At 34.7% G+C, this 17199-nt stretch overlaps 1 protein-coding gene across 1 annotated transcript in view; it reads right to left on the bottom strand.

Moving 5' to 3' along the window:
- The window catches only part of LOC108741709 (proto-oncogene tyrosine-protein kinase receptor Ret), a 148601-nt gene that overhangs the window by 16161 nt on the left and 115241 nt on the right, over positions 1-17199 (bottom strand). The window contains exons 7-8 of the mRNA XM_025980372.1: positions 7048-7178; positions 5106-5291 (exon numbers count right to left, since the gene is read on the bottom strand). Of these exons, the coding sequence (XP_025836157.1) occupies positions 5106-5291; positions 7048-7178 (317 nt within the window). The remainder of the gene's footprint in view (positions 1-5105; positions 5292-7047; positions 7179-17199) is intronic.

The raw sequence follows: 17199 nt of genomic DNA, 5'->3' as shown, positions 1-17199 counted from the left end.
GCCAACCTCAACGTGATAGGCACGTTACCATAATCGAATAAAATAATTGAAAGTGGTCTGTATTCTGTCGAAACTGCCAGACGCGGATCGCGATTTCGATCTTTTTGGATCTCATCAGCGCGTCGCAGGCAGCCCGACAGAACACAGACCAACTTTTACCTGCTGTCTTAACAGTGCGTTTCATGCGAGTTGGTATGTAACGAAATCATTCAACGCATTTCCCCCGTTGTCTGTCCCTATGTATGCTTAGATCTTTGAAACTACTGAACGGATTTTAATGCAGTCTTTTTTAATAGATAGAGCAATTCAAGAGGATGGTTTATATGTATAATACATGCCTAATATAGTAGAGAAACACTGATAGTTTTAGAGGTTTGTAATGTGATGTCGTAAATAAACACTTTTTTGCGCTTACATTGCAAACGCTGACTGAACCCTACGAGAAAGATCAAAATAATATACTTCAGTATTGTACACCTTAAAAAGGTCTACAAGAAAGTCCGGGATGGTATATGTCTATTTCTTAGGGATAACCCACAATAACTATTTTCTATCTTTTACTTTTTACGAGAAATAATGGCTTATTTACGAAGCGATTTTAAGCAATACAGCAATAATTCTTATCCAATTGAGTACTTTTAAATACATTGTGCATTTAATATAGATCAATATGGCCCTTTACAGCATGTAATTTAAATGAATATTTTCGAAGATATTAGAGACTTAAAATGCAGGGACATAGCGGTTGCGGCGGTACCGGCCGGTTTGTATTGTCTAATGACAAAAAAGCTGTGATTGTTGTATATAAAGACATTCTATAGTATATTTACTATCAGCATTGCACCCGTGCGAAGCATAGTGTACAAATAATACCATTAAACCAATTCCTTAACCTCTTTTCCGGTATGTTTGTGTGTTTGAAGGAGCTTCACTTCAGGAGCGTGTTGTATAATTATACGTTGTGTTTTTTTTTTATTCAAAGATGCTTTTTATCGAGGCGCACTAAAATGTAGAAAAATAATTTTCCAAAGAAATGATAAATTTGCGAATATAGTTTCAGAACAAAAAGTGCATTTTTTCCTCCATCACAAAATGAAAATTATTAAACGTTTGAAAAACTTAAAAGCATAGATACATACATACCCCTTCAAACAACTAGCGTTTATTAAGAGAAATATGTAAGTACTTACGAAAAAGCCACAAGATAGAGAAAAAAAGTGTTAAGTACAATAAATGAACCTAGCTGTTTTCATTAGTATGACTTCTATTACGTTAACTTTTTCCACGTAATATTGTGAGAATAAGACTGTGTGATGTTGGATACAAGAAGTTACGCATCTAATAAATCTGAGTAAATACAGGGATAGAATATACAGCTTTTATTGTATGTTACGTGTAGGTAAGTAGTTAATATGTCAGTTAAGTGAACGAGAATTAATGTCAGCTTGTGAGTCATTTAAGTCATTTAGGAACGTGTAAACGTGTCTTATTATAGATATCATAGATATTTCAACGTGGTATAATTGTTGTATGATTTTCAAGTGCTTTTGTTACTATTACTGCTGTAACGATATACGTTACATAAAAGGCGGGTATATAAAATATAACAAATTACAACTTTCGACTATTTCCATAATTTATTTAGTTCATGTTACAATTGTTTTGCGAAATGCCAAATAATAAGGATAATAAATTTAAAATTTATTTAGGTTTTGTAGCTAATAAAATATATTTTTAACAATATGATCTCGATATGGCTTATATAATAAATCATTTGTTAAAAAAGTAAATAAAAAGTAACAAGGATTAAAATAAACAAACAGAAGTGCTCCGACGATTGTAAACCAACCTGTAGGTACCTCCATTATATCTATAATGGACAGTTTAGTAGAAACTTCAAACCACACTTAGAAGAACACTAGAAATCGAGCTGGCATAATTCTGGTACAAGCATTTTCGTGACTGTCCCCAGCGTACGGAACTAATTGCTCAAAGTGGACAATTTTCAGTTTCCTATTCGGTGCACATCCAATTTGATAGATGACATCATTTATTGTCTGGACAATTTTCTATGGACTTTCCCATTGCTATTGCAGCTTCAGTAATAGACAACTCTAATGCTGTGGATTTTATATCCTTACCAGGCCTCCTTCTTGGAAACCTCCAGCAGTGATCCTTGTGTCATAAGTGTTAACTGTGCATGTCACCAACCATTTTTGGGAACGTACCATTTCGTAGACAACGTCAACTCGCTTTCGAAGTTCACTAACATAATTTTCTCTGGCAACATCCCTGCCAGGTTTACAGTCAAACTTTAAATTACATGGTGGCAGCTACCACTGAAGAGAGCCGAGCCAAACAGACTTAGAACGGTCTAAGGTCGAGGGGTTGTTGTCTGTAAGTCCGTAAGCCTTCGGTAATGTGGCACTTTCCAGTCCTACAGACGACTGAATGTCTATGAAGATTTCCGCTCTACCACGAAAACAAGAAAAACTCCCGTTAAGAAATACTTTTAATGGTGTCTGACCAGTAGTTTCGTGGACATACGATCGATTTGCCGTAAGAAACAATGGCAAATAACAATCTCACTCTCTGATGTTTTTAGACCATCTTGGACAAGTACTTGTTAATGTTCCAATTCATTCGCTCTACCCTTCCATCTTATTACGGGTTCAGAGGTGTAGTCCGGGTTTTGTGAATATCCAATATCTTCTAAACGTCCTGGAATACGGTGAACTCGAAGTTTCGGCCCCGATTAGAATAGAATCCCAACGGTTCTGCATCCATTTGATATAATCCATAATCACCATGAAGTATTTATTTTCATTATCCTGTTTTCTATACTAAGCAAATTCATCCAGCTAAGCGGTCTCCTTGGGTCGTTCGAATCACTTTAAATTGCTACATCTTGTTCAGGTGGTGAATATTATCTTCTGTTTGGCTTTAGGATCCAAATCCACTTATAAGGTCTAAGGTTGAGAATATCGTCGATTAAACAAATGTTCTTCGTTACATTATTCAGCTGGCGGTACTCCGCACAGAAACGTATCGACCGATTTTTTTGATTGTCTGAAACTACTGACGACGTCTCCACCGGCGAACTCTCCCTTCTTGGCCAGTGGCAGTTTTCTTGATGTACCGTAAGGATTGCGCTCCGCCGGTGTTTATCTTGTGGATAACGACGTTGATTTACCCCTTCTTGCCGTTCTCTAATTCGAACACGTCTTAGAATTGTGCGAGTAATCCTATTAGTTGCCGTTGCTCAGTTGGATGATCTTTGTCGCTGACTTCCTCGAAGACTTCCAAGAAAGCTTCAGGGATCTGTTTCAAATTTTCCAGTTTCCGCGTTCATCAATTTAGTTTGTGGCATATCAGTATCTTACACATGCGGTTCGAATTTTTGCTCATTCAATGTCAAACCTCAAACTCAGACAAAAATCATATTTCCAGTCCATATTAAAAATTAGTATTAAAAAGAAATTTTTCATATCTTTATTTCAACTTGCATGGTAAACAACTACTAAGTCTCCAATGACGGTATATTTATAGCTTGCATTGGATTAACATAAGATTGCTAGACATGGTCAAATTTCTGGGTTTTATAATAAATTATTCTACTTGTTCGAGTATCCACCACAACTCAGTCTTTCATCGTTTTTGTCAGTTCAATTAAACCTTAGGCTTCCTATTTTAGGATCGATGTTTTCCCCGCCGCGTCGCCTCTGACTAATATAGTTTTCCTGAATGCATAACATGTGCACTCTTGAGTAGTCTCCTCGCTATTGTAAGCGCTTCATACATGACTCAACTTCTTATATTTCTAGCACATTCTTGGTTTCAACTTCCTGATGACTTTAGTAACCGGCCAATAATCTCTTCCAGCTTATCGTCAGTCCATCCATCTATCTAACGCGCTATATCTTTCCTCTGGCGACATGGTACTCCACAGCTTGAACTAACGTATCAACAGGAGTTCTTGTCGCTTATGCACTAATACACGCTCCCCCTTTTTTTACTTATTAGATTAGATTAAGCGTGATTGACGACGTTTATGTTAAAACCTAGAGTAGTTCTTTGTTCTTTTAACGTTGTTGGCTTGTATGTATTGTATTATAGACAGGGTGTAGGTGTCAGTGTGGAATAGTATCATTGCATTGACCAATGTGTGAGTTTCTAGACGCAGTTTCCTAGACCCTGGTTTGAATATATAGATGTTGTACCTTGGTCGGGGTGTAGTATTGACCTAAATTCTCTTGACTTGTTTGTAAAGGGTTTTATGAAATAGCATGTGTATTAAACGTCAGCGAAGAGGGCTCATGGTTTGCACGACCGTGTATAATAGTTGCAAATGAAGTAAGTCAAATGCCGGACGTTTTCGCGGGACTCAGACAAACTTTTGTAGTTTACGTAGGTATGTATGTGTGTACGTGTGTGTTTACTAATGTTGTAAACAATTTTTCTTAATGGGAGGATAGGGTTACTGACAAATTACTCATAAAAGAAAAATTAACGTACTTTGGCACTTCTTCAATAGTGGTTTGGAAATCTAATAAAATTACAATTTAATATGGTCTTAATATTATGTTAACGTGTATTTCAAGTAGTATTGATACTATCGACGGATAAGTTAGTTATTTAATCAACTTTTATCGCAATGGATGCCTAAATAGTATTAATGTGGTAGCGTGGCAGCATGCTATTAATATATTCACTTTACACAACGTAACCGTCATTGTTTACATTCTCCGTCGATGTAGCTACTTGGTTGCAATCGTAATTTTCTCTGTACATCGTCAATTTACGCCCAGAACCGGCTTCGGATTTCAACTTCTGGTTTTCTTATGACTATTTTTGTTCCTTAATCACGCCATGCTATTCCGTGTTGCATATAGTTAACACACTCTAAAGCTTGCTGTCTGTTTCAGAAACACCTCTTATTATTATTATCAACTGGATAATATAAAAATATGTCATGTTAATCCTTTGCAAAGAAAAACACTATATTAAAAAATTGGTTAAACATTCATTTTGTCAGGTGGATATAAAAAGGTGTACTGTTCTGATTACTTATTACTTAATAGTCAGTTTGTCATGGATGAGCATACCTGATCGGGGAAGAACTATTTCTAATTAGAGAAGTATTTTCGACAAAAATTATTCCATGACCATTGGTTATGTGAAATCCTCCTCCTGAAGAATCATTTTTGACAGAAAAATTAGCTTCACTCATGTTGAAAGTTTTGGCCTTTATTTCATCTGGTTGCGCTACCCTTGCTAATGGTGCAGCCGTTCTAAAACAAAAAAAAGCTTGTCATTATATTATTATGTTTAGTGCTGAAGACAGACAAAACTGTATAGCAATTTCTGTTCTCTGTAGACATTTTAATACAATGATTCTAAATAATAAATAAGAAAAAACATTTGGTTTTGTTCCACAGATTGTATTGATTGTGTTAACGATACTGTCTTCGCTTTTAGACCGTTTAAAAGAAAGAAATACAGCCCGAGCTTAGTTTTCGTTTATTAGTAGAATAATGTTTTGCAGTACAGTAAAAGTTTCTTATTCACGGTTTCCTTATTCGCGTTTTCATTATTCGCGGGTGAAAAAGTTGCAACCCAGTTCCTGTATTCTCGGTTAAAATTTCATTATTCGCGGATGGAATCGGTAAACAGAAAAAGATTCGGTGTCATTTATTAAGAGAATTGACCGCAATAGACCGCTCGTGCTTAGTCTGAATTTTTCCGAAAACATGGATTTCTATTCTAAACATTTTGATTTAACGCTGCGAGATAAATATGTGATTTTTTGTATGGTAACAAATACAGGTTCATACTAACTCGGTACGTTTTTTGGTTTCAATAATATGGTCATTAAAAGCTTTTACAAGTGCTTAAAGTTGATGCTTCTTGTAGGACACGTATTTTCAATAGAAATTAAAAAATTTAAAATAGCCTTCGACAGGCTTTAGAACAAAGCTTTATCTATCTTANATTTCCTGTTCCAGATTCGGTCAATTAACGAGCGTTTTGTCCTCTTGTAGATAACATGCTAAAGCGCAACTTAATCTTGGTTAGGGCTCAACGAACTAGCCTTTAAATGAGAAAATTACGAGCATACAAATGCACGAATTTGTTTTGCATACCATTCCGTTAAACAAGAAAACGGTGAATACTGCATAGAGTCAAGACAATAAAGAATCATTTCACCTTATCAACGATAGTAATAATGAATTTCATAAAGTGTAGTACGTATATAATTAGTGTACGTGATTTTTACGCTTTAAAAAAATATTCAGTTTTCATATTTTTTTTGTTACAATATTGTATCGTTGAGGTTGCTACTAGAAGTGGCTACGAGCAGCTTATATCGATTACCAACAGAAACCACATGTGACTAACACCAGACGATACTTTAAGAAGCCAGTGGTCGCTACTTTTAACGAATTATTTGGCCTAGTCTTTAGTCATTTTATTGAATTAGAAAGACATCGTTGTGTCTAGGTTTTTTCCACTGAAAGTGCAACAATATGCCCGATCTCATTCAGTCTCTCTGGCTCAAAAAATGCAAATGCACCCCGGGCTAAATGCCTCCCGAGCCAAATGACTCAAAAACTGTGAAAAAAGTATTTTTTTATTGAATAAACATGATATTAAAGTTTGATCTAAGTCGATGTATAAAACAGTTCTTTAGCTACCTGTCGTGTACGCGAATTTCGAACATCCATAGAAATAAGTAAATGTCATCAGACGAAACAAGTATCACATTAATGATAATAAATGTAGGTTCAATATAAGGCCAACTTTGAATTTAGACAATACCCTATGTTGGACTGACGAAATAACCTGATCATCTTTGATAATATAGATAACAGACGTTATATTGAAAACAAAAATTATTCTAAATAAAAATGATGCACATTGGTTGTATGGAAATCCATTAGATTATCGTTATTGTATTGTGTGTTACATTTTTATTATTAATAATGAAGATACGTATATATGTATTAAAACAAAGCTGAAAGTTCTGATATTACCTGAACCACATACCTGAATATTTTAATTTCCCGGCGCGGAAAAAGTAATGGATTATGTCTTTCCATATGTGCAGCTTCGGTTGATTCCAGATTATTCATGAAGCCAGGACTCCCCTTGAAGTTGATTATGACGTTGATTCGGGCCTAAAAGGAAATGCAGTATGGTAATTTAATTCAACAATTGAATAATATTAAATAATGTTTAATAAATTATTAAGAAGTTGCATTTTATTGGAGAATATACTGGTTATTTATTTATTTTCGAATACAAACAGTTACAGGTATCGTGAGTTGATATAAATGATGTGAAATTTCTTTTGTTTAAACTTGGAGACTCCACATTGTACGACATGATTTAAACGTTTGAATCGTGTAATAATACCATATAAATAGTTAAAACTATTATATAAAAAAGTTGTAAAATGTGTTAAGATTTTGTTTAAGAGAAAATTCGTTCTAATCAATATTATGTTCTTAATCAGTTGATTTATCGAAACTACTTGACGTGGATTGCGATTTTGATCTTACTTGACTTCACCGGGGCGCCACAGGCGGTTGTAATAAATCAGCGACCAAAACTAATATGCTTCATATAAGCACGTCTATATATTATAATGATTACGTTAGTACGTCGTCATCCACTGCCATTCCTTTCCAGTGCTTATTGAAGTCATAAAAATTGTTAGTTAACCAGGCTTATATACAGATATTTTCGGTTATCGCTATAAGGTGCCTGTCCCCCTAAGCTCGTGTATTAGAATAATAATAAATAAATCAACGACATACATAGTATATATTTGAAAATAAAAAAGAAAACTGAAAATTATGATTTCAGAATTTAGAAAAACGTTAAAGACCAAAGACCTTTTAAGGTTTAAGTATACCTATATGCCTAAAAAATAACTACGGAATTTTCAATCTTTATTTCTACACTTCGTTTACTTTCTCTAGCGATGTGCCCCTTCAATGTCTGTATACGCACTGGTAAAATCCAAAGAAAATGCCAAAAGTTTTATTCAATAATGAAAAGTGGAGCGAGTAGAAAATAAGCGTTAAAGCCTTTAATATGTCTTCAAATATAAATAAACATCTTGTTGATATTTTCAGTAGCAATCGGTACCAATAACAACACATTTGAACAATGCAATTTTAGTGGATAAAATGGTCAATTTTTTGGTGCAGTACTGTACGGATTATACGCTCCTCACCGGTTGAGAGTTCGGCCGAGAGTTGTCTCCTTTCTTTTCTTGCCTAGTGCTGTTCTTTTCTACTTTGCGCCAGTCAAACTAAAGGTCACATAGCTAGAGAAACTAAACGAAGTGTACTTAATAGTAGTTCCGAAGTAGTGTCCATTTACTCTAGTAGATCACGGGTACATCTGCCATGCGCATAAATTTAAAAATCTCGGTACTGTACGTTCATTAAAGAATAGTTTTTTGAGCCGAAAGGTTCGGTTTCTTCGAAACCAGTATTTCGCTAATATACGAGATAAATGGAAAGCATATGCGTCTATTTATGATGTGCAGAAAATTTAGAAACACCAAAAAAGTCATCGTGCCATTGTTCACATTACTAAAAGTGCGAAAATATGAAAACCATGGAACGAGACTTGTGTGGCATAGCATCTGAACATTTACTGTTATTAGTGTTAATTACATTTAGATTTTGTATAGACCTTTCCTATTTCGTTGACATTTTAATACAAGATATAACATTCACTTGTTTGTCATTGATTGAGCCACCCTCTCTCCTACTGCTTTCACTCTCACAATTTCCATCGTATACCAGAGCCGTTCTTTAACCAAGGACCAGAAATTCCATCCATTTAAAATAAATAAAGAGATATTCTGGATTATCCGAAACTCAGATGCACAAGTCAGCAGTGAACCGTAAATAATTGCCTAGTAAAATGGTGTGTCAACTGTCTCCATTTATGAGGAAATATTATGGGTATTTTCTCTTAGTAGAACTATGTCACCACTTTCGCCAGCTGCCTTTGTGCTTTTTGCTTCTGTCTTATGCTAATCAATACACGGGAAGAATGTCAGCGATTACCAAGGCTGTGTCGGACAGTGTCGGTCAAAGTTGATCTGTATACTCCACAAATATGATGCGCCATCCTACACTGGTATCCCAAGAGCATAACGACACGTTTCTTCCTCGTCAGTAGAAACTACCACATTATGTCCTCATATAGGATAGTCGAGTACATAATTCCAATTTACATCCTCCTTTGGCAATGGTTACACCCTCTTCAGTTTGTAGAAGCCTTCGCAGCATTAGCATCTATGCTCTTGCTTTCTCTGTAACGACATCACAATGGGCAGACATATTTAGGTCCTTCGTTATAAGTAACTTCAAGTAACTCAGGACTCCGTGCTTTTTATGTAACTTCCCCCCATTGCTTAAGCTCTCTCAGTTCCTACCCTCGTCCTGCAGTAATACTACCGTCTAATCTTTAGCCAGCGGCAGATGGTGATTTGACAGTCATCTTTTAACGACCTCTAGGCTGTGTCTTATATTGATCTTTAGCGCCCTCCCATTCTTACTACAGCTGGGTCATCCGCGTATTTTGTACCCATCGCCCTCATTCGTAGAATCATAATGCAAGATATTCTACAGGATGAGACCAAAAATTGACACCTATTCATACAGTTGTTTGTTTCCGGTCACTAATACTTTCCTTCCCTCAAGAAAATAGTGGACGGCTTTGACCTTGACTAAGTTAGTTGGGGCATTTCGAGTTATGAGGCAACTGGCATAGGACGCCCATTTGACGCGTGTAAGAACAATTCCTTCGTTGAATGCTATAAACGCAGTCAGACACCAATAAATATGTGACACCCACCTCTCTAGTCCAATGCCTTCATCTTCATCATAAGGTCGTCAGTCTTAAGACTAGTTGGACACGTACCTCCACTCTGTCCTATCCTGAGCTAATCTTCGCATTTCCCTAAAACTAGAACAACCCATATCCTTAACTATCTGCGAACAATAATTTAATCCAGGTCTATCTCTACCCCTCCTAACTCCTGTTTCTGCCTCTAATATGTCTCTGACTAGACCTTCATGCCTGAGAAGCTGTCTTACTAACCTATCTCGCCCATTTCTTATCAACTTCCATAGAGTCCTCAGTTCTCTTACTCTTTCTAATACCTCTCCATTTCTAACCTTCTCTATCCACGGTATCCTCATCATTCGTCTGTAACACCACACTTCGAACGCTTCTAACCTTTTCTTTTCCGCCGCGACCACTGCACATGCTTCGCACCCGTACAAACATAAAGCTTTAACAACCTTTTTCGAATTTCTAAATTAACCGTTCGCGAGCATAAAAGTGACTTCTTTCTATTGAAGGCGACTCGACCCTGCGCTATCCTCTGCTTTATATCCCTACTACTGCTTCCGACCTGACTTATCTGATTTCCTAGATACTTAAAATCGGCCACTTCTTCTAATTCTTCGTCTCATATCTTTATATTCGCTCTTTCCCTACATTTCCTTCCGTTGCATACCAGTATTTTTGTTTTACTGTTATTTATTTTCATACAGTACTGTTTTCTCAATACCGCTTCCATTTTATTTAACGCTATCTCTAATGTCTCCTTGCTAGATGCTTATACTACTATATCCAATGCCTTAATTTAAAAAACCTAACCTAACTTCTCCTAATCCAATTAAATCTAAGCTTCAACGTAAGACTGTATGATTCAGACTCTCTTAGAATTAGATAAAAAATTGTTGGGCAAACATCGAAATACACAATTGGTCTGGATTTTGACTAAGTCTTCTTGACCTAAAGGTGACCTAGTCAAACATACTAGCGGCGGAGCTTTAATATTTGACTAAAACATACATTTATATGTAAAAAGTAATAGGAAAGGGGATATTTCGGGAGAGTTAAAACGTTGTAATGATCTTATGACTACTATAGTTTTAATATATGGTTAGGTTAGTTTAGCCTGAACCGGGATTGATTCGTTAAGCTCTTTAATGTGACTAAGTTAACATAAAATTATTTACGATATTAAAATAATATTTCAAAAAAAGGTCATATAAGACGTAAATTTGTTACTTCTAATTGATGTTATCAATTAGTGGTAACTATTACGTGGAAAACCTGTTGAGTTGCGTGCCTGTTTTCAGTTTTCAACAGAACTTAATTCATCAAATCCGCAAAGTGTCTCTTTGCATGTTTCTAATTAACTTGCAACTGTATTCATAAGTGTATTAGTAGTGGGATTAACAGAATTAATGTGCTAATTTCCTGCGAATTGATAAAATGGAAATGAAATTAAATTAAATCGTTTATTACTATAAACTGGAAAAATAAAGCATTTAGTTGAGGTATAACAATATTTCGGTTCTTTACCAACTTATCAGTACTCCCTTTAGTTTTGTTCCGCTCGTGAATTTGCTGCTCTATTATCGACTAGCATGTCATTCTCAAATTTGTCAATAGAAAGAAGAAATTGTAATGTGGAAAATTTGTAACTACCTAATCAGTTTGTGATTACTCCTTTTTCAATCATTTTCATAATGACCGGTCATAGTTTAATTTTTGCAGATGACTCAAATTTAGTCCCTTTTCTCGTGCTCTGTCTAGACACAAAAAGTAACCTTCCCTTCAGTCAGTTCAACTGTCTGACATATATATGTCTTTATGATTTAATTTAAGTACCATATAATTTTTGATGTATAATTGGAGTACTAAGTATCATAATATTTTCTAATCATGGTTCGGTGTGGTATTTTGTCAACCGTAATTATCGGAAGAAGGCAATCAGAGACAACTCGCTGAATTGTGATTATTAACCTATGAGAAAACAGGAAGTAAGCAGGTAAGATCTGTCATGGAGCGCTTATGGAGGTTGAAGAGATGTGAAAGAAATTACCATTGCACAAGAAATAGTATTTATATTACGAACCACATCAATGGAATTTGGTTTGATGAAACTGCTAAACACTTGCAATCAAAATACCTAAATGCCAATTATAATGAGCTGAGAAATTAAAAATAGTCGATGGTATAGCGTTTCTTCTTCCAAACGATTGACACTTGAAGTGAGTGGCTGTATTTTAGCGGAACCTACAATTATGAAGAGGTTGTCGACGAATCCATCAGAAAACCTAAGAGCGCCATTTGAGAGAATAACAATCCATGTAACAGGACCATACTCCGGTAATTTATACACCTTGGTTGTTGTAGATTACTTTAGCAAGTGGCCTGAAGCTTATGTGATACCGAATCAGAAAACCAAAAGCTTTTTAACAGTCCGATTGGTCGGTCGCTATAGGGTATCAATGGAATTGCATTCCGACGAAGTTAGAAACTTCGAATCGGCATTGTTCAAGAACATCACTGAACTAGTGAGCATTATTCTATTATTCTGTTCTTCTTAGCCGTCCGTCATGAAGCAACTGGATGAATACCAGTTAGCATATTTTTTCGAAAAGAATTAAGGGCATGATGTTCGGTAGCTCTGGAGACTCCTCAGTGTCTACAACCAAATACGTGCGTAAATTACGAAAACGACTAGAAGCCATTCGTAAAATTCGAAAGTGACCGCATAACAGCGAGATACGATTGATGAGCCAACTCTGTAAGTTTTAATGAAGACGACAGTGGACGACACAATCCATCAACACGGATGGGACGTTCCCCAAAACTACAGCTAGTTTAGGATGCTACATACGCCGTTACTAGTCGCATCAACGACGTTGTTTACCTGATTTAGAAAGAACCATGTAACCTACTTTCTAGGTCAGCGGAATTTTAACACGATAGCTTAAAGGGTTAAATAAGTACATAGTTACACGTTTAGATATTCGACAAATTATTGAAGAGTGAATTAACCTGAAGTTATTTCACTATTAAATTGTAAGGAAATCAGGGTTAGGGGCTTGTTGGTATATTACTTGTATTTTCTAACTCCGTGGGCCTAGAGTGCTATCAAATAATAATAATAAACAGGTGTACCTTCTACCATAATTTCAGATTGTTTGGAAGAAGACACAACACCTGCTTCTTTGCTTTTTGACCGACTAGTTAATTTGAAAAAAAAATATCAAACTAGTAGCGTTTTTGGTTTATGCTTGGGATGGGAATACGAATTAATTTTTGACATTTTAAAATAATCACACAGATGCAATTGTTAAAATCGAAACCGTGGTACCGATGTATATTTGATCCATCAAAATATATTAGAAAACCACTTAGGCAAGCATTATTGGGTAGAGACATAATTACATACAAAACAGTCATTAATAACAGACCTGAAATCAAACTGACCATCAAAGAAACTAAAACAACCTATCCAATAGAGGCTGCTATACCAAACACTAATAATCTTAAACGAAAACATATTGAGAAAATTCAAAAATATGTATATTCCTTTAGATCAGTGTTTCTCAACCTTTTTTTCCTCGCGAACCATAAGAAAGGTCCGAAAAAATTTGACGAACCCCCTATGTAGTCGATAATGACGGGCAAAGAAGGGCAATAAAATTTGATAGAATGTATATTTTTCATATTGCAGAATAATTGATTGTATTAATCGTGAAACATTTAAATAAAACATTAATAAGACTAAAATGATGGCTATAAAAGTTGAAAACAAGATAAATTTAACAAACTGGTTCTTATGTTTTACATTTGGAAAAACTCTTAATGGGATATTTGTGGCTATTTGATAGAACAAAGCAATTCAAAGTTAGACTCAATATCTGACATCTGAAAATAATGAAATTTATTACAGATTTCTTAACAAACAGGCAGTGAACAATTTGTTTTACAGTGAGTGTGTTCTTTAATTTTTGTGTTTTTGTTTTGTTTTTTTTTGCTTTTGATTTTAATAGCATTTCAAAAAATCCGCCATTACATTATTATTTTCGCGAACCCCCTCTGCAAACACTGCGAACCCTCAGGGGTTCGCGAACCACCGGTTGGGAATCACTGCTTTAGATGATTAAATAAAAGAAATGTGGAATCAGACCACACTTCGAATTATTCCAATAATAATATCATATTCAACTAACGAAGAAATGCGTCTTAGGTTGCTGTTTTTATGACAAGTGGTAGTATGACAAAATTTAACTTTTTCCTTTAAATTACGTAAATTGCCAGAATATACATCCGTTTTATACCCGGCGTAAAATTTGGAATTCGTAGTGCATCACTCCCAGTAGTATTTTCACGAAGAATATTGCACTCTTTCGTCTAGACCTATTCATATTCTAAACGTGCTCTTACAAAGGCTACTAACCTTAACCGAATAACACGCATAAAATGTATATTTATTTTTATGTAGAAAGTAAATTGTTATAAACACCTTATCAATTTAAAATCATAGTTCTGTTATTTTTTATATGTTTATTTTCAATAATTTTATTTTTCTTCTAGATAGTTGTATACTCCAAATCTCCAAATGGAAAAGTTAGTTAACCCGGTTACTGTTTTGATGTTATTTGCAAGATTATAAAATTTAGGGTATATACAGACGGGTTTGAGTTCCGAAAGTCTACACCCTTTTATGGAATATGATGGTATGGATTTGATAATAAAGTTTTATTATTGAATGTGAATTACCCGAATGATCCTATAGTATTTTTTATGATGGTATTATCTAGGTAGTTGGTGTTAGAAAAAATAGGTTGTGATACTTAAATTTTATTGGACAAAAGATAGATTGGAAAACGCCATTAACACACTTACATAAAATAAAGACATTACGACGGGAATTACTTATGAAATTGAAGATACAATAATATTAACTGTATGGGGTTATCAAAGGTATTACGTGGTTAGGACCAGAGTTGTTCAAAACGGGTGTTTAAAAGTATTTAAATGGAAAATGCAAATACTTTTTTTATTTGTTATTTCAAGTGTAAAATACAAAACAGATTTCCTATTTGTATTTTAAATGTCAAATGTAAAATACTTTTTTCTAGTACCTATTTAATTATCTACATTCACTCAAATATAAAATATTTTCTAAGAAAACCTTGCAGGCATTTTCTCAATTTTTCAGTTTTGGAGCTTTTCTAGACCAATAATTGTGTTTGCAGTATATCACCAGCTGCGAAGATTGAGTATGATTCACATTTTTCTGTTTGCAGCGATTGAGATACAGTTTTTCAATCTTTTTGTTATGTTATAGTTTTCTCAGTTCAGCAACAAATAATTCTTCTGTATGCTTCTTTATTTGCCTTTGTCACCCGTTTTCATTAGAAAAAAGACACTGATGCCAAAACGGTTTGTTTAGCGTGAGATCAGAGCCAAACTAGGGTTGCAAATAATTTTATTGATGTAAGATCAAAATCAATCATTTTATATCAAAATATTTACAATCCCATTTTGTTTCTAGTCGTTTACATGTTGTAAGAGAAAAAGTGGAATCCATTGTTTGTTTAGCTTTGGATTCATCTAGTAAGGGAAATTTTCCAATCGTTTTCTAAGAATTTTGGATCATGGTATTTATTAGCACACCACAACATCTTGTAGTTTTCAGTTTTATACAGCTGGCGTATATCAATTCGAAATAATAATAATATTTTTGTGCGTATGTAGCACAGGGTATTGAACTTTTTCATTACGAGCTAGAAAATATTTAATCAAATTCCTTGAATATTTAAGTACTCCGCTATGAAATGCTTTCATCTATTTAACTCTAAAAAATTAAAAATTTGCATATTTAATATTTTCAGAGAGTCTATGAGCAAGTGAATTACTACTCATAAACTGAGAAATGAAATCATTACAATTCTAAACACGCAGGCCGTTTTACTTAAACATTTCATTAAAGCGATTGCAAGCATTCACACGATCGCGTTTACGTAAATTTCTAGTTTACCCTCATATCTGCTGAACGATTAATCTAAAGCCGCAATTTTCTCAGGCACATCGTATGACCACATTGGCAAGTACCATAAAGAAAACGTGTTTAATTAATTTTTTACAATAGATTATACTATAGTAACGTTATTGAGGGATTAATTATTAAAAGACATACAGAACGTTCTTCCTACTGCCTCAATTTATAACGAGATGATAAGCGGGAATATATGATATTTATCATACAAAATTAGATATTACGGCAGGAAATAAAATATACTTCAAAAATATTGAATATTATCATCCAGAAACAAATATAAATCATTGTATATCAGGAATGTGAACAAATCAAGATGCTAAACAATAATTACAGTATTATTTCTGCGACGTTTCGACTCCCTTATTGAGTCTTCATCAAGCATCTGGAATAACACACGTTGAACAAAACCATACCATATTAAACAGTTACATTATTTACCATTTTTTATTAATTTTGGTTATATAATTCACATTATCCCGAGATAAAGATGTTCATAGTCTCTTAGTCTCTGAAAGCGAGACTCGAGTCTCTCTGGTCGTTGAGAGATACTGTTGAGAGACTGTCAAAAAAATTGTTTAGCGTCTCTCAACGAGAGATTCTAGTTGCTCATAGAGAGATCCTCATTTCCAATCCAGTCTCTGAACGAGAGACTCGAATCTCTGAATTAACAATTTTATCGTTCGAGTCTCTCATAGAGAGACTGTGAGAGATCCATAAAAATACCTAGCCAATAACTGAGAGACTGTGAGGGACGCTCTCAGAGACGCTGAAAGACTCTGAAAGACTCTGAGGAACTGGAAAGAGACTGGAAATTTTTGTCTAGGGTTATTAATGTGAAAATTCAATTTCAATTTTTTAACCACTAAGCTACGAGAGATTACAACATGTTGTCATGAAACACTTTGACATTTATTAGTGGTTAATATCAAATATTAATGCGAACATGTGTTTTCAATTTTTTATTCACTATAAACTATCTTAGGTTAATAAGGGAAAATGTGTACGGTTTGCCGTTGTTGCTGTTGCCATCTCTCGTAGCTTAGTAGTCAAAGCTTTGGTGCGTAAAGCCAAAGGTCCGGGGTTCGATTCCCGGTGAGAGTGTACAACAACATCAACAACAAATTTTCCCTCATTAACCATAAGGTTTTTATAGTGGTTAAAAAATTGAAAACGAATTGTCACATTAACATTTGAACATATTCAATTTATGTTATAGTCTAGCTTTCTACGAAAGGGAATAACAGAGGCTAAAAATACAGACTTTGCATGCACCTTGCAAAGTCTGTATTTTT

The sequence above is a fragment of the Agrilus planipennis genome, unplaced genomic scaffold, assembly GCF_000699045.2.
Source record: "Agrilus planipennis isolate EAB-ADULT unplaced genomic scaffold, Apla_2.0 scaffold168, whole genome shotgun sequence".
Lineage (NCBI taxonomy): Eukaryota > Metazoa > Arthropoda > Insecta > Coleoptera > Buprestidae > Agrilus > Agrilus planipennis.
The sequence above is the reverse complement of the archived record's forward strand: the minus strand, read 5'-3'. Positions and strand labels throughout refer to the sequence as shown.